Here is a 24,313-nt window from a genome sequence, read left to right as displayed (position 1 = left end):
AGGGAGGTGTTAAGGGCACGTCCAACCTGCAGGAGGCCACGGGGAAGACCCAGGACACGTTGGGGAGACTATGTCTCCCGGCTGGCCTGGGAAGTCTTCGGGATCCCCCGGGAGAAGCTGGACAAAGTGGTTGGGGAGAGGGAAGTCTGGGCTTCTCTACTTGGGATGCTGCCCCCGCGACCCGACCTCGGATAAACGGAGGAAAATGGATGGATAAATGGTCAAATAACTTACATGCCATCCTTCAGAATAGCATAGATCTCTCATCTACTCAGTGGCCTAGTGGTTAGAGCAGGGGTGCTCATTACGTCGATCGCGAGCTACCGGTCGATCTCGGAGGGTGTGTCAGTCGATCACCAACCAGGCATTAAAAAAATAGTCCTAAAAATGAGCGATCATAAATCTTCACTATGACGTCACTTTCGTCACTTGATTGACATTCACGGCACCCGAGGGTCTTCTGAGATGACGCTGGCTACTGCCAGCTCATTAAAATTACCGACTGGAAGGCGAGAAACACTTTATTTCAACAGACTCTGGCGCCGTACCTGTCGTCAAAACTCCAAAGACCAACTGCACAGTTGCACAGTTGCGCTAACAAAATAAGAGTCTCAGAAAGCTGGCGTGCACAAGCTAGCAAGCTACAGAGTTTGCGACAATGTATTTCTTGTAAAGTGTATACAAAGGAGTACGGAAGCTGGACAAATAAGATGTCAAAAACCAACCACTTTCATGTGGTATTGGACAGAAAGGAGGACTTTTTTTCTCCTCCATTCGAAAATGTGGACATTATCAGCACCACTGTCTGATTCCTATCAATGCAAGTCATCAGAATCAGGTAATACACCAACTTTTATTCTTGTCTTCATGAAAGAAAGGAATCTATATGTGTTAAACATGCTTGTATTATCTTTAAACACCTTTAACTTATTAACAATATTAACTATATGTGTTAAACATGCTTGTATTATCTTTAAACACCTTTAACTTGTTAACAATATTAACTATATGTGTTAAACATGCTTGTGTTATCTTTAAACACCTTTAAGTTGTTAACAATATTAACTATATGTATTAAACATTCTTGTATTATCATTAAACACCTTTAATTTTTTAACAAAATTAACTATATGTGTTAAACATGCTTGTATAATCATTAAACACCTTTAACTTGTTAACAATATTAACTATATGTGTTAAACATGCTTGCATTATCTTTATACACCTTTAACTTGTTAACAATATTAACTATATGTATTAAACATACTTGTATTATCATTAAACACCTTTAATGCATTAACAATATTAACTTTATGTGTTAAACATGCTTGCATTATCATTAAACACCTCTAACTTGTTAACAAAAACATATATTTCATAAATAAATAAATATAAATTATATATATGAATGGGGTAGATCCCCATGACTTGATCAATTGAAAAGTAGCTCGCCTGCAGAAAAAGTGTGAGCACCTCTGGGTTAGAGTGTCCGCCCTGAGATCGGTAGGTTGTGAGTTACCAAAGACTATAAAAATGGGACCCATTACCTCCCTGCTTGGCACTCAGCATCTAGGGTTGGAATTGGGGGTTAAATCACCAAAAATGATTCCCGGGCGCGGCACCGCTGCTGCCCACTGCTCCCCTCACTTCCCAGGGGGTGAACAAGGGGATGGGTCAAATGCAGAGGACAAATTCCACCACACCTAGTGTGTGTGTGACAATCATTGGTACTTTACTTTACTTACTGTATATCTGACATTTCAAACCGCCTTAAAATACCATTTTTAATTTGTATTTTGAATTGTAATCTTCCTCACATTTCTCATGGCCAACATCATCTCTCTCAAATCAATCCAAATGTCTCATCGTCACCCCTCTCTTTTTTTTTACATCAAAACTGTTTATTTAGCAATTGGCCTCTTTGTTCCTCTCTCATGCATGCATCATTAACACGTTCTTTTTGTGACCGCATTGTCTTCACTCCGCTGTGCTTTGCCACAGACAATATCTTGGCTAGAGCCCTGACCACAAGACTGTGTATTGCTGCAGCTAATAGCGGTTACATTACCCTGCAGGAGGGTCAACTCTGAAGCATCTTTCTCCGCACTCACACCATGAACATTAAAAACTTTTAATAGCATTGCTTTGATGGAGGGTACAAAGGGTTGTCGTAGATAAAACGCAACATCTAAAAGTAGGCTTGAAGCAGTCATTTCTCTTACACACACACTCACACAAATCCTTGTGTAATGGTGCTCCATCTGTGCAGTCCATTAGGTGACCGGCTGGCTTAGCACTGATGAATTTGACCCTTTTGACAGAACATAACCCACCGTCACATGGTTGGTGTTTACTATGAGGGCCGTTCAACACCATGTTGGCCTACAATGAGCTAACACGCCCAAACATTGTGATTGATGTGTGTCCGGCTTCCTCTTAAAATGGATGAAAAAATAAAAAAAATATTTTTCTGCAGGCAAATGGATGATCTTGACCCGCTGCTCCGGAGGTGTGGCTTGACACGAGACCGAGTATACGGCAGAAAAAGCGAGGACACGCCTGTAGGGCGACTCGCTATCAGCCAGCGCATTGATCCCGAGGTGAGAAGTGAGCCAATCACGCCCCCACGGTTGGTGTTGGGACAAAGTAATAACATTCATAACAATAACAACTTAATTAATACACCAACCACATCCTTTTCACAGCTCATTTCATGCACAAAAGCAATTTAATGATCTTTACTTGAACACAAGCGACACCAGCACAAAATATAATGTAATGAGTGTGAACCCATATGAAAATAAACTGCCAAAATAAACACAAACAATTAGGATGATTAAAAGAAGTGCAGTGCAATCAGAGGGCAATAAGAACGGGGTGTAAAAGTTAAATCACATGAGAGGAAAAATGTTTTTAATTAGGATGAAGGATTCCATCGGCTGTGCAGTCCATTTGCTTAGAGCGTCCACAAATATTGCTATTTTGTGTCTGTTTTTTTTATTTATTGTAATATTTTTTGTACTTGTTATCAGTATTTGCTCTGTTCTTTGCAGGAAAGACAGAGAGCAGGACTTAAGCTACTATTTTGTCTTTGGCTAGCATTTACAGTGCAACGTGTTTATTGATATTAAACATAAAGCACACACACACACACACACATACACACACACACACACACACACACACACACACACACACACACACACACGCGCACACTCCCTCACAAAGCAGCTCAGTAGGGGAGTTTAATAAGAGCAAATTCCCTCTATGCCATTTTCAGTCCACTGATTTATCTCACGGAGCAGCCGTGATTCAGCCAAACAAAACAAAAATGGCCCATGGCGCTCTAGAAACAAACACACGTCAGCAACCTCAAGACTTCAACGTGTCGTTTCTCATGTAAACAAAACAAGCAGATAAATTATATTTTTTGTGTCTTTTTCATTGTATCATTTCTTTCTCATCTTTCTCTCATGTCATCTTTTGCAGATCATGACACAGGCCTCATGTTGTTTGTCATGCAGTGTCACCTTACATTGGCATCATCTTTCCTAAGGCCTCATCAATTGATCCTCATTCCCTCCGGTCATTTCACGTTATGTTTTGCCGCTTTCACATGTTTCTCATGTCATCACACTTCACTTCCTCATGCCGCCATCTTTATCACATGCACTTCATTTTCAAGACCATCTCTCACATGTCATGGCACATCATCACACTTCTCATCTCACATAACTTTGTACGATATGATAACCTTTACGGTCTGTTACAAAACAGAACTTCATGTTCTAGACCATGGGTGTCAAAACAAATACCCAGAATCCCATGCAGCCCTAACTCTTCCGGGCCAAATTTGGCCCGCGATATCAAATTAACACTAGAGCTGGCCCGCCGATTATATTCAGCGGCGGTGCCGCGGAAACACCGCATTCACCGTTAATTCTCATACTTGCCAACCCTCCCGGGAGACTCTCAAATTTCAGTGCCCCTCCCAAAAATCGTCACGTCCGCTTTTCACCTAGTCCAGTGAATGCTGGCCCAGTCACATAATATGTGTGGCTTCAGCACGCACACTCACGTGAATGCAACTGACGGTGCCCGTATAAATAACTTTAAAGGGGAACATTATCACAATTTCAGAAGGGTTAAAACCATTAAAAATCAGTTCCCAGTGGCTTGTTTTATTTTTCGAAGTTTTTTTCAAAATTTTACCCATCACGCAATATCCCTAAAAAAAAGCTTCAAAGCGCCTGATTTTAACCATCGTTATATACACCCGTCCATTTTCATGTGACGTCACACAGTGATGCCAATACAAACAAACATGGCGGATAGAACAGCAAATTATAGCGACATTAGCTCGTATTCAGACGCGGATTTCAGCGGCTTAAGCGATTCAACAGATTACGCATGTATTGAAACGGATGGTTGTAGTGTGGAGGCAGGTAGCGAAAACGAAATTGAAGAAGAAACTGAAGCTATTGAGCCATATCGGTTTGAACCGTATGCAAGCGAAACCGACGAAAACAACACGACAGCCAGCGACACGGGAGAAAGCGAGGACGAAGTCGGCGATCGCCTTCTAACCAACGATTGGTATGTGTTTGTTTGGCATTAAAGGAAACTAACAACTATGAACTAGGTTTACAGCATATGAAATACATTTGGCAACAACATGCACTTTGAGAGTGCAGACAGCCCATTTCAGGTGCGCTAAGAACATATATTTTTCCACGATTTCAGCACTCAGGTTAACCATACCTAAATAGACACAAAATACTGCATTACACAAGACTACCCGAATGTACTCGAATGATTGAAAAAAATAAATGTTTTTAAGCTAAATTATTGGTAAACACAGTTTATGTATAATAATTTACGTAAAACCGCGAGTAATGAATAAAGTTTTCATCAATTAATATATTCTGTAGACATACCCTCATCCGCTCTCTTTTCCTGAAAGCTGATCTGTCCAGTTTTGGAGTTGATGTCAGCATCTGCTTTGAGTGTCGCAGGATATCCACACATTCTTGCCATCTCTGTCGTAGCATAGCTTTCATCGGTAAAGTGTGCGGAACAAATGACTGACCATTTCGTCGGCTTTCCCCACAGCCTCGTATTTTGAACAAATTTCGTCCAATTTCTTGCCACGTTCGCATCTTTGGGCCACTGGTGCAACTTGAATCCGTCCCTGTTCGTGTTGTTACACCCTCCGACAACACACCGACGAAAGTGAGAAAATGGCGGATTGCTTCCCGATGTGATGTCACGTTGTGACGTCATCGCTCCGAGAGCGAATAATAGAAAGGCGTTTAATTCGCTAAAATTCACCCATTTAGAGTTCGGAAATCGGTTAAAAAAATATATGGTCTTTTTTCTGCAACATCAAGGTATATATTGACGCTTACATAGGTCTGGTGATAATGTTCCCCTTTAACACTGTTAGAAATATGCGCCACACTGTGAATCCACACCAAACAAGAATGACAAACACATTTCGGGAGAACATCCGCACCGTAACACAACATAAACACAACAAAACAAATACCCAGAATCCCATGCAGCCCTAACTCTTCCGGGGGGCGGGGTTTGGAGGTAGCGGGGGTGTATATTGCAGCCCGGAAGAGTTAGTTGTAACCTGTATCGCTGTTGGCCAAGTATGCTTTGCATTTACATGTGTGTGCGTGCTGAAGTCGCACATAAATTGTGGTCGGGCCGGCACGTTGTTGGAATGGATGAAAAGCAGACGTGACGACAGCTCGTGGAGAACGATAAACGCAGTGCCTTTAAAGCACGCCCCCAAGACTGTGGTCCGGGTGGACTACGAGATATAATGACTGATGAACACCTTCGTTCGATAATGAGGGTTGCTTAAGCTCAAAGCCTGAGCCCCGACATTAATGAACTAGCATTCAAGAAAAGATGGCAGGTATCTGGCTTGGGCACATCAGATTAGATCAGTGTGTTGTAAACTGAGCAGTTTAAAGTCCTGAATGGTTGGGTTATTCATTGTTATTTTATTTTCAAATTTATTAGCCTGTGGAAAAAGTTAATGTTGATATTTACCTCAGAAGGCTGCAAATATAAAAGAGGCATTACATTTTTAATTGTATTTGATATGCCATTGATATTTTTGAATTCTTATTAATATTATTTGAAACTCGATTTTGCATGTCACTATAAAGTTACATAAGCCTTGCTTGTTCAATATTCAATGCAAAACTTGTTTGGGTCCCTATTAAAAGGTTAATTTGTTCAACCTTGGCCCGCGGCTTTGTTCACTTTTAAATTTTGGCCCACTCTGTATTTGAGTTTGACACCCCTGTTCTATACCCCGACTTTCACATGCTGTTTCTCATGTCATCACACTTCACTTCATGTCGTCATCTTTATCCCATGTTCTTCATTTTTAATACCATCTCTCACATGTCATGGCACATCATCGCACTTCTCATCTCACACAACTTCGTATGATATGATAACCTTTACCGTCCGTTACAAAACAGAACTTCATGTTCTAGACACCGACTTTCATATGCCGTTTCATCACATTTCAATCCAACTCAGTGTATTTGGGATTACGCCATGAGATGCAGCATCTCGTTTTCAAGGCAGTCCCTAACACAATTCACTGCCTCATCGTCAATTCCACGTTAACTTTCCTCACGTCATGTCACGTTGTCTTTGTAACAATATTTCTCAACTTCAACATCATCTCTCTCATATCATGTCCCACCACACAGCACTTTCACATCCTCTTGCTCAGGTCATTATACGTCACTGTCACATCATCAATCTCACATTAACTTCTTTAAGACATCTTTTTCCACTTATGCTCCCTCCATCATCTCTCACATGTCACATCGTCATATTTCTCATCTCACATAACTTTGTATGATACGATATGTGATCATCTTTATTGTCTGTTACAAAACAGAAATGTATCTTCAACAGACTCTTCAAAAACTTCCTTTCACATGCCATTTCTCATGATTATCATCACACTTCACTGTCACATCATCAATCTCACATTAACTTCCTCAAGTCATCTTTTTCACATATGCTCCTCATCTTCAACATCATCTCTCACATATGTCACATCATATTTCTCCTGTCACATAATTTGAATTATACGATCATCTTTATTGTTTGTTACAAAACAGAAATGCATCTTCAACAGGCTCCTATTTTCACAAGCCATTTCTCATGATTATCATCACACTTCAACAGACTCTTGGAAAACTTACTTTCACCTGCTGTTTCTCATGTCATCGCTCTTCACGGTCATATCATCAATTTCACATGAACTTGCTCATGTCATCTTGATATTCTCATGTTAACTTTCTCATGCTAACTACTGCTCGCTAGTGTTACCGTATCTGAGTTATTGTGCAGATATATAAGGGAAATGACTACAAATGTATGCTTCATTCACTAACTGTTACACAAAAGATCAATTAGAATAATGCATAATTCAGGATTCAGGATGCTTTATTATTGTCCATTATTTAACATGTACAAGACACATAGGAACTGAAATTAAATTTTCGGCACAGTCCCACTAAGAGCAGACATGTTACAGGGTGACAAGACGGGACCGCCAACGGATCAGCCACTTACGGCGCTCACATAATGTTGAATATAGAGAACATACAAACACTTTATTAAATCACAATTATTGAAATTCAACGATTTGGTGCATTTGTAAACAAGCTAAAATGATGTATAAAGCAAACTATAACCTGCTAGCCAAGAATGTACAACAATTATTGTCAACAAAAGAGGAGAAATATAACCTTAGAGGAAAATCTAATTTAAAACATTTGTATGCTCGTACAACACTTAAAACCTTTAGCATATCAGTATGTGGAATTAAATTATGGAATGGATTAAGCAAATAAATCAAACAAAGCACCAATATGATTCACTTTAAGAGACTGTTCAAACTACAAGTGTTCACAAAGTACACAGAACAAGAATTAAGATGAACATCTTTAACCCTTTTTTTTTTTTTCCTTTTTTTTGAGACAAAGATTATTTATTTATTTAACATCTGTTTACTTACAATAGTATATTATTTATTTATTATCTATTTGTTCACTGCTCTGTTACAGAGAACAAGGAAGTAGGATAAAATTGCTATGGTATGAAAAGGAGTAGGATTAAATAAGCTCTGCTTCTTCCTACTCCTTTTCAGACGTGTTGTAATAAAACAACTGGAAATATGTGATGAATGACATTGTATTGTATGCATGTTCGACAAACTGAAACTGAACTGAACTTTAAAGTTAAGTTAAAGTTAAAGTACCAATGATTGTCACACACACACTAGGTGTGGCAAAATTATTCTCTCACATGGCATATGATATGATATGATAACCTGTGTTGTCTGTTACGAAACAGAACCTCAACAGACTCCGAGAAAATTGCTGTGAAAATTACGGTCACATCAATTTTATGTCATGTCAGTTTTGATTTGGGCTGACAAGGTAAACAACTAGAATGAATGTTTTGGGCATTGTTTTATCCAGACGCACATATTTGTCCAATTGTGGCCAAGTAGACGCAATGTGGGTTTCGCTCCTAAATATTCCAAAGTCAACTGTTGGCTTTATTATAAGAAAATGGAAGAGTTTGGGAACAACAGCAACGTGGTCTTGCACCAAGTGCAAGACCACGTAAATTGATAGAGAGGGGTCAGCGGATGCTGAAGCACATAGTGCAAAAAGGTTGCCAACTTTCTGCAGAGTCAGTTGCTACAGAGCTCCAAACTTGATCTGACCTTCCAAATAGCCCACGTACAGTACGCAGAGAGCTTCATGGAATGGGTTTCTATGGCCGAGCAGCTGCATCTAAGCCATACATCACCAAGTCCAATGCAAAGCGTTGGATGCAGTGGTAAAGCTGAAAGCTGAATCACGCTTTTCCATCTGGCAATCTGATGGACGAGTCTGGGTTTGGAGGTTGCCAGGAGAAGGGTACATTTCGGACTGCATTATGCCGAGTGTGAAATTTGGTGGAGGAGGAATTATGATGTGGGGTTGTTTTTCAGGAGTTGGGCTTGGCCCCTTAGTTCCAGTGAAAGGAACTTTGAATGTTCCAGGATACCAAAACATTTTGGACAATCGCATGCTCCCAACCTTGTGGGAACAGTTAGGAGCGAGCCCCTTCCTCTTCCAACATGACTGTGCACTAGTGCACAAAGCAAGGTCCATAAAGACATGAATGACCGAGTCTGGTGTGGATGAACTTGACTGGCCTGCACAGAGTCCTGACCTGAATCTGATAGAACACCTTTGGGATGAATTAGAACGGGGACTGAGTGCCACGCCTTCTCCACCAACATCAGTGTGTGACCTCACCAATGCGCTTTTGGAAGAATGGTCGAAAATTCCTATAAACACACTCCACAACCTTGTGGACAGCCTTCCCAGAAGTGTTGACGCTGTATTAGCTGTAAAAGATGGACCGACATCATATTGAGCCCTATGGGTTAGGAATGGGATGGCACTTTAAGTTCATACAAGGCAGGTGGCCAAATACTTTTGGCAATATAGTTTATATGAAGACCATTACCTTTTACAACATGCAATGTACACAATATCAAAAACATCTATTCATAGAAATGTCGCACATTACATTACTGAACATTTGACGATCAAACCCTGAATGTAAAAATCTACATTTTGTGTTATAACTGTGCGAAACTGGAATCTAAACAGGGTCTTGCTCTTCTCCTCTGAATGCAAGTTATTCTACAGCGGGAATATAAATTCTGTACTCCTACAAATTACAATATCCAGCAGGACACCAACGCAGTGCAGGTAATTTGTCATTGTCATTAAAAGCCTGTTTATGTCTATTTTGTGTTGAGCTGTTTAAACAACATTTCATGAAAGAAAAATAGTTGTCCAGTCATGGTAATTTAAAAACTTTAAAATTATCTGACTATGGTGCACCTAATAAAGGATGAAAAATCAATCTGTGCTCAACCGTGATTAATCTTGAGTTAACCATGAACAAACTGTGATAAATCACGATTAAATACTTTAACCGTTTGACATTCCTAGTTTTACAACATAATTTCCTTCCACATCATCACTTCCATATCAACTTTGTCACATCTCACATTCGCTGGCATTTCACCTGACATCATTACCGGTCTCATGTCAAGTCACCGCTTTAATGTCATGTTTCTCATGTCATGTCACATTGTCAGTTTAATGTTAGCGTTCATGTCATCTCACATCATCTTTTTTTCCACATCCGCTCATCCGCATCATTGCTCACACATCCCGCCACATCTCCGACTTTCTCCGTGACACTCAGAGGAAACACTAACCACTCGTGTGTCTTTTCAGATGCCACATAGCAACATTTAGACGGAACACAAATTGACAAAACCTGCGTAGCTTGCAAGTACTGTACATCGTAACAGTCCAAAGACAAAAGCTGCAGTGTGTGTGGTTTTTTTTTCCCCTCCTCATGTAATCATCAACGCGCCAACCTGAGAAGAAGCCCCCCACATCCCCTCTTGGCTGCAGGCCCCCGCATCCGTCATCGCTGGCTTTTTAATCTCTCGTAGCACACGTTCTCACTTCGTCCTGAAACACCCACGCTTACAGTAAAAGACGTCTGGTTGCTTTTCGCAGACCCTCACACTATGAGAACACTGTTGCAGTCGGAGACATACTGTATGTGAAAACACCAGCTTTTGCAAGTCGCACTACTTGAAATGAGCCTCCTTCACAGATGCTTTCGTATAGATTAGTGGTTCTTAAAGGGGAACATTATCACAATTTCAGAAGGGTTAAAACCATTAAAAATCAGTTCCCAGTGGCTTATTTTATTTTTCGAAGTTTTTTTCAAAATTTTACCCATCACGCAATATCCCTAAAAAAAGCTTCAAAGTGCCTGATTTTAACCTTCGTTATATACACTCGTCCATTTTCCTGTGACGTCACACAGTGATGCCAATACAAACAAACATGGCGGATAGGACAGCAAGGTGTAGCGACATTAGCTCGGATTCAGACTCGGATTTCAGCGGCTTAAGCGATTCAACAGATTACGCATGTATTGAAACGGATGGTTATAGTGTGGAGGCAGGTAGCGAAAACGAAATTGAAGAAGAAACTGAAGCTATTGAGCCATATCGGTTTGAACCGTATGCAAGCGAAACCGACGAAAACGACACGACAGCCAGCGACACGGGAGAAAGCGACGACAAATTCGGCGATCGCCTTCTAACCAACGATTGGTATGTGTTTGTTTGGCATTAAAGGAAACTAACAACTATGAACTAGGTTTACAGCATATGAAATACATTTGGCAACAACATGCACTTTGAGAGTGCAGACAGCCCATTTCAGACAGCCCAGTTTTCATCAATTAATATATTCTGTAGACATACCCTCATCCGCGCTCTTTTCCTGAAAGCTGATCTGTCCAGTCCAGTTGGAAATGCATCTGCTTTGAGTGTCGCAGGATATCCACACATTCTTGCCATCTCTGTCGTAGCATAGCTTTCGTCGGTAAAGTGTGCGGAACAAACGTCCAATTTCTTGCCACTTTCGCATCTTTGGGCCACTGGTGCAACTTGAATCCGTCCCTGTTCGTGTTTTTACACCCTCCGACAACAGGCATGATGTCTCCAAGGTACGGAAAACAGTCAAAAAACCGGAGAATAACAGAGCTGATTTGACTCGGTGTTTGTAATGTGTTTGAGAAAATGGCGGATTGCTTCCCGATGTGACGTCACAACGAGAGCGAATAATAGAAAGGCATTTAATTCGCCAAAATTCACCCATTTAGAGTTCGGAAATCGGTTAAAAAAATATATGGTCTTTTTTCTGCAACATCAAGGTATATATTGACGCTTACATAGGTCTGGTGATAATGTTCCCCTTTAACCTTGTTGGAGGTACCGAACCCCACCAGTTTCATATGCGCATTCACCGAACCCTTCTTTAGTGGAAAAAAAAAATGTATTTTTTTCAAATTCAAGGCAAAGTTATATGTTTTTGGTAACACTTTAGTATGGGGAACATATTCTAAGTAACAAAGACTTAATTTAGAGTTATTTGGTTATGGTTAGGGTTAGAGGGTTAGGGCCAGGGTTAGAGGGTTAGGGTTATAATAAGGCCATGCCAAATAAGGCATTAATAAGTACTTAATAATGACTAGTTAAGAGCCAATATGTTACTAATTTGCATGTTAATAAGCAACTAATTAATGGTGAATATGTTCCCCATACTAAAGTGTTACCATGTTTTTTTACTGGTGCACAAAATGAACTGTGCATGAACATCACCTTGTTCAAAGAACAAAACCAACACAGTGCATAAACTCACAACAAATTACACACCTGCAAATCAGCGTGACTTCTGTTGTTGTTGTATCCGTAATACGCCGATAGGGAGAAGTTTTTATTTACACGATGAGTCGGGTGTGTTTCGACCTCCACCGAACCCCTGAGCCCGACTCACCGAACCCCTAGTGTTCGATCGAACCCAGGTTAAGAACCACTTGTATAGATAGAACGCTCTTTGAGTTCTACACAAGTAATCCCCAACCTGCTCAGTGCCCTGAGATCGGTAGTTTGTGAGTTCAAACCCCGGCCGAGTCGAATCAAAGACTATAAAAATGGTACCCATTACCTCAATGCTTGGCATTCAGCATCAAGGGTTGGAATTGGGGGTTAAATGACAAAAATGATTTTTGAGCACAGCCACCGCTGCTACTCACTGCTCCCCTCACCTCCCAGGGGGTTGACCAAGGTGGGTCGAACGCAGAGAGTAATTTCACCACATCTAGTGTGTGTGACTATCAGTGGTACTTTAACTTTAACTTTAAAAGCCCTTGGACCAACCGGTTTTGTAAATCCTCTGCCATCGGCTTTGAGTAATGTAATTTTAATTTTCACGTACCAACAAAAACAAGAAGAGAAAAAATCTAAACATGAAATGAATACGCTGGACAAAAAAACATTTTGTGGGGAGAAGATTTGTGCGTAACTGATAAACACTGTTTTTACTCTCCATGTTGAAACAGTCTTCTATTGGTAAGGGTTTCGTTTAAAACCTAGTCTTGCGATTGTAGAACGTCCTGGATTGCATCCATTTTGTATTCCGATTATCCTCACAAGGGTCGTGGGTAAGCTGGAGCCTATCCCAGTTGACTCCGGGCAAGAGACGAGGTACACCTTAGACTAGTCGCCAGCCAATCGCAGAGCACAACAACCCATTCACACTCACATTCATACCTATGGACAATTTAGAGCAGTGTTTTTCAACCTTTTCTGAGCCGAGTCACATTTTTTTCATTGAAAAAATCCCGAGGCACAACACCAGCAGAAAACATTCAAAAAAAAGAAACCCAGCAGCCGATATTGACAATAAAAAGTCGTTCTTGCAATTGTTGGATATGAATTCCAACCATAACTAAGCATGCATCACTATAGCTCTTGTCTCAAAGTAGGTGTACTGTCACAACCTGTCACATCACGCTGTAACTTATTTGGAGTTTTTTTGGTGTTTTCCTGTTTGTAGTGTTTTAATTCTTGTCTTGAAGTGAATTATATTTATATAGCACTTTTTTTTCTCTCTAGTGACTCAAAGCGGTATAGCTCGGTTGGTAGAGTGGCCGTGCCAGCAACTTGAGTGTTCCAGGTCCGATCCCAGCTTCTGCCATCCTAGTCACTGGTGTTGTGTCCTTGGGCAAGACACTTTACCCACCTGCTCCCAGTGCCACCCACACTGGTTTAGATGTAACTTAGATATTGTGTTTCACTATGTAAAACGCTTTCAGTCACTAGAGAAAAAGCGCTATATAAATATAATTCACGTTTCACACTCCTATTTGGGTGTTGATTGTCATGTCATTTGTGGACGCCGTCTGCGCCACACGCTGTAAGTCTTTGCTGTCGTCCAGCATTCTGTTTTTGTTTACTTTGCAGCCAGTTCAGTTTTAGTTTTGCCTTTTCATAGCGGCACTCGCCTTTTGTTTATTTTTGGTTTAAGCATTAGACACCTTTTTACCTGCAAACCATTGTCGTCGTTCCCGACATCTACAAAGCAATTAGCTACCTGCTGCTACCTACTGGTATGGAAGAGTATTACACGGTTACTCTGCCGAGCTCTAGACAGTACAGACACTCAACAACGGCACATTTAGGGATTATAATAAAAATATTTTTAACCCAATTAGGTGAAATTACATAATCTCCCACGGCACACCAGACAATATCTCACGGTACACTAGTGTGCCGCGGCACAGTGGTTGAAAAACACTGATTTAGAGTATGGGTGTCAAACTCATTTTAGATCGGGGGCCACATGGAGAAAAAAGATCCATGTGGTAAAATCACAGCACGATAACTTAAAAAGAAAGACAACTTCAGAGATTGTTTTCTTTGTTTAAAAATAGAACAAGCACATTCTGAAAATGTACAAATCATAATGTGTTGGGTTTTTTTTACACTTACATGTTGCGGTTAATAATCTATTTGTCGTTATTTATATTTTCTGAATAAATTATGGGATAATGTTCAACAGTCAACATTGGTCAATCAAGATAAAAAAAAATATCAAAATCCAATTACAGGATGTAATTTATGTAGTTTGATCATTTTCCTCGACTGATGTACTAACATCATGTGATTTTTTTTTTTTTTACATATGTAGCATCGTCTACCAAGATACAAATAATTGCTATTGCGACATCCAGTGGACACATTTAGAACAGATGTTTCTTTCAAAAATTTCAGGTTCATTTTTATACTTGGTAAACTCATCCCACGGGCCGGATAAAACCTGTTTCCGGGCCTGTACGTTTGACACCCCTCATTTAGAGTCTTCAATGAACCTAACATGCATATTTTTGGAATGTTGGAGGAAGCCGGAGTACCCGGAAAAAAGCCACGCACACACGAGGAGAACATGAAAACTCCACGCAGAGATGTCCAAATGATGATTTGAGCCCAGAACCCCCAAATCTTCTGACTCCATGCTAAGCACTAGGCCACCGTGCGGCTCAGTTATGGATTCTGTTCACTTCAAATTTAAAGTGACAGAACAACAAATTTCTTACCGCTCACAGCACACCAGGGATTTGGTGCATTAGCATGCATTTTAATGAGCCGGCTGTCATAAATTTGGTTGGATTTTGCTTTCTTGTATCCACATCCTGCTCATTCGGCAAACATGAGGCATGCGGTCAACCATGGCATGCAGGGACTGCTTACATACATTAGATGTTGATGTTCAGTAATGTCAATCCCTTCGCTCCTTAATCTTCTTATAGGGGCCAAAGGAAGGTGTTTACACACGCCAGTTAGGTACACTGCAATTTGTTAATGGGTAACCTGCTCGGTGGCTTTGTAGTTACAGTCTCTGCCCTGAGACTGGAAGGTCTTGAGTTCAAACCCCGGCTGAGTCATATCAAAGGCTATAAAAATGTGATCCATTGCCTCCCTGCATCAAGGGTTGGAATTGGGGGTTAAATCACCAAAATTATTCCCGAGCACGTCCACCGCAGCTGCTCAATGCTCCCCTTATCTCCCAGGTGGTGAACATGGGGATGGGTCAAATGCAGAGGTTAATTTCACCACACCTAGTGTGTGTGTGACTATCGTTGGGACTTTAACTTAACTTTATTCTTATACCCAGACTTGTGTGTTTACTTCCGAACCTGACGGTTTCGGCTACAACTGTTGCCTTCCTCAGATGTTGTCACAAGGGACCGGGACGAGGGGGTGTACCAACTTTCCCACACCTAGAACAGTCCTGAAGAAGTGGAACTGCAGTTGGTGCCAAAAACTGTTGAAATCAGCTGACCAGACACGTCTCAGCAGTGACGTGCGGTGAGGTTCATGACTGGTGAGGCACTGACTTCATCACAGTCAGATTTACAAACATATGAACCCTAAAGAGTATCTTATTCACCATTTGATTGGCAGCAGTTAACGAGTTATGTTTAAAAGCTCATACCAGCATTCTTCCCTGCTTGGCACTCAGCATCAAGGGTTGGAATTGGGGGTTAAATCACCAAAAATGATTCCCGGGCACGGCGCCGCTGCTGCCCACTGCTCCCCTCACCTCCCAAGGGGTGATCAAGGGGATGGGTCAAATGCAGAGGACACATTACACCACACCTAGTGTGTGTGTGACAATCATTGGTACTTTAACTTGACTTTAACTTTACACATACAAACTGTAGCACACAAAAAAGCACATTTAATAAAAAATACGTTATTATGGTCTTACCTTTACTTATAAGTGCGGGAACAGTGGTGTTCGTGTTGGAGGAGTTGTGAATGAATGAAATATGAAATCCGTGCTGCAGTCTGCAGGTGTACCTAATGTTGTGTCCCTGCAGTCGTTCACAGCTCCTCCGGCGCAAGCAATGTTGTTTTTGCACTTTTTGGCTTCTTGTTAAGTGACTTTTTTTGGGTGGATTCGGTCTTGCACGTGGAGGGTTTGGGTGTGGGCTTTGGTTGGTGTGGCGCTCACGTCGGGGGGTGCAGTCTGCGGCGGAGGTGCAATAACCAGCACCAGGAGGCGGGATTACGCGAGCCTCACACAGTGCGTCTTCACAGCAGTTTTATGATTGCTCAGCACAAGAAATACGTTACACACATACAGTTGTTGACAAAATACACTGTACATTATATACCTCAGCTAACTAAACTATGGAAATGTATAATATAATTCATATAGCAATAGGGTCTCACTGCACATCAGGCCAGCAGTTAGCAGAGTCCGCAATCCATGTTGAGGCACTGAGTGACGTGCCTCAACTGGCTGCTGATCACCGCACCGTCTCTTCTCAGTATTTGAACGGCAAATGTGAAAATTCAGCGATTTTGAATAAAAATAATCTAAAACTGGTGAAGTTAAATGGAAAATAACTTTATAGTATAATCACTGGATACATATAACAATTTAATTTTTTTTTTTTTTTTTTTTACATTTTTTTTCTTTCCATGATGGCAGGTGAGGCCCCGCCTCACCTGCCTCTAGTGACCGCACGTCACTGCGTCACAGCAACATCACGTGACGATCACAAGGAAGGCAACAGTTGTAGCCGAAACCGTCAGGTACGGAAGTAAACAGACCTAATGAACCTCTTTGAATTAGGTACACTTTAGGGAAATAAATAACACAGGTTTTCTCCATCAGTCAAATTTATGTAGGCTAATGTTGCTGTTGAGGTCCCGATCGAAGGAAGGTTCTCCTTTGCGTCATCCAGTCTGACTTTGTACCTCAGACCAGGTGTCAGTCGTGTTCTGCCATTTTCAATGTCGGGATTATGCGGTAAGGATTACGTCCGATATTTCACTTGGCATGAAATCCCCTCAGTGCAGCGCAGATGGCGCTGAAGGTGTTGCCTCTGGTAGGTGCAGCCTTGGAGTTTACTATCCTCCTCCATCTCCACCACCTGGGAAAGATGCTGAGGAAGGAACGGAATAAATCACTGAGCCATCTGCACAGTAAGGTTGAACGTCGAGGACGTAGTTACTCTTGCGGCATCAACACTGCTGACTCATTCGGTAATTTATGTTTCCATTTAAGGTTTTTGCACTCTTGAGTAGCGCAGCTTATTTGCAAAAAGAAGTAATAGAACAAGAAAAGGGCAGATCGATGCATAGATGGCGAGAGGAAAAGATCAGCAAACAGCTGAGGCGGAAGGAGGCAAAGCTCAAATGAGAACGGGTTGAGTGAATATTGGATAATGATGCTGAAGATGAGCAGCTTGGGCGGAAAAAACAACCCCAATTAAACTCTTTAACACCCTTTTATCAATTCCTTCCCCAGATCAGCCCGAGACCTCAACAAGGTCAAAATCCAATGTCCATCAACATGACTCATCCAAGATCGAAACAAGAGAGACTGGAGCTATCGCTTCCTTCCAGAAGCGGATGTGACTAAGAGACACCTGCAGTGCCTTGGTCCTCCCTTCCCTTCCTTTCCTGAAGCTCAATGTTGCTTTGTTTTAAGAGTCATTTGTAGAAGAATCCCTTCCCAACTCTTTAAATCAGTCTCCCTTGATGCAGAGTGAGCCCTGCCCTCTACAACCTCAGACAGGTTAAAGCTCCCTCTTCCAAGATGGACAGTCCAGCAAGGGCTCCTCTTGGTGGATTCGGCACCACCACTGCCACCTCCTCTCTGGATGTCACCGGATGGACATCCTGGCCGGGGAACAGCTCTATGGAGCTCAACCAGAGCCTCGTCATTGCGGCCGGACTCGGGGGCGTGGGCGCGGCTGCAGCCATGAGCGCGGGCGTGGACAACTTGACTCGAGAGGACGTCACCAGCTTGGCCATGAAGGAGAAGAACTGGCCGGCGCTGCTCATCCTAGTCATCATTGCACTGACCGTCGGTGGCAACATCCTGGTCATCCTGGCTGTGTCACTAGAGAAGAAGCTCCAAAACGCCACCAATTTCTTTCTGAGGTCCTTGGCAGTGGCCGACATGCTGGTGGGCATCCTGGTCATGCCCATCTCCCTTATCAACATCCTATATGGTGAGTCTCCCAACACTTTGCTTGGAAGTAAAATCATGTCTAGTTATGTTTAATTCATATTTAAGTGTGTCCGTTAGAATTCAGGGAATGTTCATCAGTCTTACTCATGCAGTCTTTTCCTCCTGATATCCAGCACCAGCTGTCTCCGACATGCAAAACCTCCAAAGTAGTGAATTAAAATTGTGCAGTGACGCCTTTAAATATTTTTTGCCAGAGGAAATCCACACGACAAGACATTTTCAGTTGTATTTGCAGAAAATTGTTTAATAATCTTAATTTATTGGTGACATCTTTTTGCCCGCTCCCTGTACGATCAGTGTCAGAGCTTGGTCCGCATTGCCGGCAGTAAGTCGGACACGTTTCCAGTGAGGGTTGGACTCCGCCAAGGCTGCCCTTTGTCACCGATTCTGTTCATAACTTTTATGGACAGAATTTTTAGGCGCAGTCAAGGCGTTGAGGGGATCCGGTTTGGTGGCTGCAGGATTAGGTCTCTGCTTTTTGCAGATGATGTGGTCCTGATGGCTTCATCTGGACAGGATCTTCAGCTCTCACTGGATCGGTTCGCAGCCGAGTGTGAAGCGACTGGGATGAGAATCAGCACCTCCAAGTCCGAGTCCATGGTTCTCGCCCGGAAAAGGGTGGAGTGCCATCTGCGGGTTGGGGAGGAGACCCTGCCCAAGTGGAGGAGTTCAAGTACCTAGGAGTCTTGTTCACGAGTGAGGGAAAACTGGATCGTGAGATCGACAGGCGGATCGGTGCGGCATCTTCAGTAATGCGGACGCTGTATCGATCCGTTGTGGTGAAGAAGGAGCTGAGCCGGAAGGCAAAGCTCTCAATTTACCGGTCGATCTACGTTCCCATCCTTACCTATGGTCATGAGCTTTGGGTTATGACCGAAAGGACAAGATCACGGGTACAGGCGGCCGAAATGAGTTTCCTCCGCCGGGTGGCGGGGCTCTCCCTTAGAGATAGGGTGAGAAGCTCTGCCATCCGGGAGGAGCTCAAAGTAAAGCCACTGCTCCTCCACATCGAGAGGAGCCAGATGAGGTGGTTCGGGCATCTGGTCAGTATGCCACCCGAACGCCTCCCTCGGGAGGTGTTTAGGGCACGTCCAACCGGTAGGAGGCCACGGGGAAGACCCAGGACACGTTGGGAAGACTATGTCTCCCGGCTGGCCTGGGAACGCCTCGGGATCCCCCGGGAGGAGCTGGACGAAGTGGCTGGGGAGAGGAAAGTCTGGGCTTCCCTGCTTAGGCTGCTGCCCCCGCGACCCGACCTCGGATAAGCGGAAAAAGATGGATGGATGGATGGATGGATGGATGGATCTTTATGCCTGTAGCTCGGTGTGCCTTTGCCCTTACATTGTATGGCTGTCTGCTATTTAAAGACATGTTCTGTAAATAATCATGGATTTGTGTCACGGGTGTATAAATGAGTATTATAACTACGTATACCTTGTGCAACGTGGCTGCATCATCTCGCAAGATTAGATCAAAAAAGACAATCCCTGTGTGATTTCATTCCAGTTCATTGTCGCAATATACTGTGGGAACATTGCCTTGCAGCGAGCTGTCAACTTCAAGAACATCTGCAGTATGATTGGGGAAAGTTGTGGATCATTTATTTTTTACTTTAAATCAAAAACGACAGAACAACAAGTTTATTCCCGCACACAACACATGAGGGATTTGGCGCATTAGCATGGCAGGAAGTGGCCCAACCATATTTTAAGGGAAACCTGCGCTTTTTATTGTTTTAATTTCAATCATAATTTACCATATCTTTCTGAAACAAGATCACACTTCTTTATATTTTCTTTTCTTAGCTTTTTGGTTGCAGGCCTGACCGTGGTAAATAAATAATGTGAAGTAGGAAGAATATTAATAAATCCATTGTTTTCATAGTTAGAGCATAAAAAACTTTACGACCTTCTAAATATGTTTTTTAGAGCCTTGTAAACATGAAAAAAACACCCACTCTTTTCACCCAATATTGTGGCCTTGAGTGTGTTCTACTGTAGATTGCTGCACTCAGTCAGTATGTGTCCATGCACTAAATTAGTCCAATAGTTTGTCTCTAAATAAGCCTCCTACAGCCCATGGAAACACTTTAATCTGATCGTGTTCGGTTTTTGAAAAGTCGGACTAACACATCTGAATTTTGCGATTGCAACCAGAACTCTCGAGGGGGGTGTGCGGCTGGAGAAGACCCTTCATATCGCGCATGGGTCAGTCTCAACGCGTGTGATATAACCTGGAAGCAGATATTGAATAAAAATACAATTGTAATGAAGGTGACTTTTATTTGCTTCACAAATTAAAAGAACATAACATTTTAAAATGCATTGATGGTACCAAAAAAGAAACAGCTTTATTTAGGAATGAAGCTAACTGGCAAGATAGTCCAGAACAATAGCAACCTTCATCTGGAACAGTATCAGTCGGGGCACAAACGGTCTTTTCCTTCTGATTTAAAACTCCTTCCATCAATCCACATGCCTTAAGATAAACTCAGACACATTCAAAAGTTTTTTTTCCCGAGATTCTGCGTCCGAACATTTCTTGGAAAAAACTTTCGCTTGTGTTGTGCTTTAAGCAGTGTTGGGACTAACGCCGTTAGTTTCGGCGGTAACTAGTAATCTAACGCGTTATTTACTACATGATGCGTTACTGCGTTATTTTAACTTATTTTTTATGTAGTATCGGCGAGAAACAGAAGATCTGAGTGTGTTGTATTGCAGCGAAGCAGTGACGTGCTTCTGATTCTTCCTCTGCGCTCTCTGTGTGTGTGTGTCTGGGTGTGGGAAGGGGAGGGGCAGGGGAGGGGAGGGGGGTGCGCAATACAACGTAAACCGTTGGCCAACCAAAAAGTAACCACAGAACACTAGTGTTCTGTGGTTACTTTTTGGTTGGCCAAGCGGACGTGACGACAGGCTGTCCTCACTCAGGTCCGCACGAACCTGGAGGAGGCGTGCCGGGGAGAGCCACTGAAATTCGGGAGGGTTGGCAAGTATGAGATATTCTCACTTCTTTTCTTTTGTCGAGCACAAAGAAAAGAACATTTTAGTTAAATGTAAGTTGTGTCTAGGATCAAAAATCTCATCTACTACCCAAAACAACAATTCAAATATGCCTGGTTAGGCTTTGTGTATGTCACGTGTGCCTTCCTTAGGTGAAGCCAGGTTTACAGTTATGTTGTTATTATGCTGTTTGTTACTTATGTATGTTATGTTGCAGCTATTTAAAATGGTTTTGTCAATTTGTTCTGGCCTGAAATAAATTGGCCCTTTGAAACATATCTTTGTCTTTGTGTGTTGTATGTAGAGCACATTGCTTAGCAGAGTTCAGTGATGCAAATGTATGTCAAGTTGATCAACAGATTGTATTATTCTCCAGTGCAATAACAGTACTGAAATGAAGGCTAAAAGGGCATTAATGGGAGCTTTAAAAAAAAGTATAAGAAGTAACTAAATAGTTACTTTTCACAGTAACGCATTACTTTTTGGTGTAAGTAACTGAGTTAGTAACTGAGTTACGTTTGAAATAAAGTAACTAGTAACTGTAACTAGTTACTGGTTTTCAGTAATTAACCCAACACTGGCTTTAAGGTAATTACCTTTGCGGGAGCGCACACCGCTCGCTTAACCTGCATTGCTGGGCTTCTTTTGTCCACAACGCATGACTACGTGTGAAACAAACACTTTATCTCAGTGGTTATTGTAGCGTTACGTGTTTGACATTATTTCAGCCTCCACCGTGTCAAAAAAATTACAGTTTGCCTTTTCTGTGGTATTAATGCGATTTTAAAGGACTCTTGTTAGTCTGATGTTGATGTGCTAAACCTCTTTCTTGTTGAGACGCTATATTCATTTGTTACTGTTATTTCTTTGTGCACATAAATATAATTAAGTGTTTGGATGTAGTCAGTGAATAAAAACAAATTTCAATGTATTATTGCCTGACAAAATGTGACAAAACAGTCTTTGCCTTCGGCTCTAAAACTCCTTCCATCAATCCACATAGCCTTTTGAATGAATTCCAAAACAATCAAAAGTTTTGTTTCCGTGATTCTTCGTCCACAAATTCCTTCGAAAACACTCTGCCGCTGGTCTTTCTTTGCTTCGGAACTGCATCCGCACCGATACGTACATGGAAGTAGAGTCATGTTCGTAGCACAGTCCAAGCTCATTTTTTTGATACGGTCTGCTATTTAAAGGCCTACTGAAATGCGATTTTCTTATTTAAACGGGGATAGCAAGTCCATTCTATGTGTCATACTCGATCATTTCGCGATATTGCCATATTTTTGCTGAAAGGTTTTAGTAGAGAACATCGACGATAAAGTTCGCAACTTTTGGTCGCTGATAAAAAAGCCTTGCCTGTACCGGAAGTAGCAGACGATATGCGCGTGACGTCACAGGTTGTGGAGCTCCTCACATCTGCACATTGTTTACAATCATGGCCACCAGCAGCGAGAGTGACTCGGACCGAGAAAGCGACGATTTCCCCATTAATTTGAGCGAGGATGAAAGATTTGTGGATGAGGAAAGTGAGAATGAAGGACTAGAGGGCAGTGGGAGCGATTCAGATAGGGAAAATGCTGTGAGAGGCGGGTGGGACCTGATATTCAGCAGGGAATGACTAAAACTGTAAATAAACACAAGACATATACATACTCTATTAGCCACAACACAACCAGGCTTATATTTATCCCGTCCATATAACCCGCCAATACAACTCAAACACCTGCACAACACACTCGATCCCACAGCCCAAAGTACCGTTCACCTCCCCAAAGTTCATACAGCACATATATTTCCCCCAAAGTCCCCAAAGTCCCCAAAGTTACGTACGTGCACATAGCGGCACGCACGTACGGGCAAGCGATCAAATGTTTGGAAGCCGCAGCTGCATGCGTACTCACGGTACCGTGTCTGTGTATCCAACTCAAAGTCCTCCTGGTAAGAGTCTCTGTTGTCCCAGTTCTCCACAGGCCAATGGTAAAGCTTGACTGTCATCTTTCAGGAATGTAAACAATGAAACACCGGCTGTGTTTGTGTTGCTGCAGCCGCCCGCAATACACCGCTTCCCACCTACAGCTTTCTTCTTTGCTGTCTCCATTGTTCATTGAACAAATTGCAAAAGATTCACCAACACAGATGTCCAGAATTCTGTGAAATTTTGCGATGAAAACAGACGACTTAATAGCTGGCCAGCATGCTGTCCCAAAATGTCCTCTACAATCCGTGACGTCACGCGCAGACGCCATCATACCGAGACGTTTTCAGCAGGATATTTCGCGCAAAATTTAAAATTGCACTTTATTAAGCTAACCCGGCCGTATTGGCATGTGTTGCAATGTTAATATTTCATCATTGATATATAAACTATCAGACTGCGTGGTCGGTTGTAGTGGGTTTCAGTAGGCCTTTAACATCAACATAGCCATTAGAGACGTAATATTTGTAATCTGTGTCAATGTTACAGCGGACATCAGTTAAAACAAGTTGTAAAGATCCGCAGATGGATAGTGTGACGTCATAGGTTAACTGGAAAAGGAATTCATTTAACCGCCCTAGAATGAAATTAACACCCCCCAATGTACGGGAGGCACATGGCGTATGACCAATAGTCGCATTAGATAGTGTGCATGGACACTCAGACTTCACATGAAGGGGTGAAAATACAAAAAAACGAACTATTTGAGAAATCAGACTAATTTAGTGCATGGAAACGTAGTGAGTGGTAGCCTGGAGGATCCTCCAAGTGTTATTGTTTTGGCCGTTGCC

General features: G+C 42.1%; 1 protein-coding gene across 2 annotated transcripts in view; it reads left to right on the top strand.

Moving 5' to 3' along the window:
* htr2cl1 (5-hydroxytryptamine (serotonin) receptor 2C, G protein-coupled-like 1) overlaps positions 1-24,313 on the top strand; it is a 215,309-nt gene that overhangs the window by 166,506 nt on the left and 24,490 nt on the right. Inside the window, exons 3-4 of one of the 2 annotated variants that reach the window (XM_061960919.1) lie at positions 2,477-2,600; positions 17,817-18,525. In XM_061960919.1, coding sequence (XP_061816903.1) covers positions 18,108-18,525 — 418 coding nt within the window. In that variant the 5' untranslated portion in view covers positions 2,477-2,600; positions 17,817-18,107. The remainder of the gene's footprint in view (positions 1-2,476; positions 2,601-17,816; positions 18,526-24,313) is intronic. The other variant, XM_061960921.1, reaches the window with a different exon arrangement.

This window comes from Nerophis lumbriciformis, linkage group LG05, assembly GCF_033978685.3.
Source record: "Nerophis lumbriciformis linkage group LG05, RoL_Nlum_v2.1, whole genome shotgun sequence".
In the NCBI taxonomy this organism is placed as follows: domain Eukaryota; kingdom Metazoa; phylum Chordata; class Actinopteri; order Syngnathiformes; family Syngnathidae; genus Nerophis; species Nerophis lumbriciformis.
This window is presented reverse-complemented; position numbering and strand designations above follow the sequence as displayed.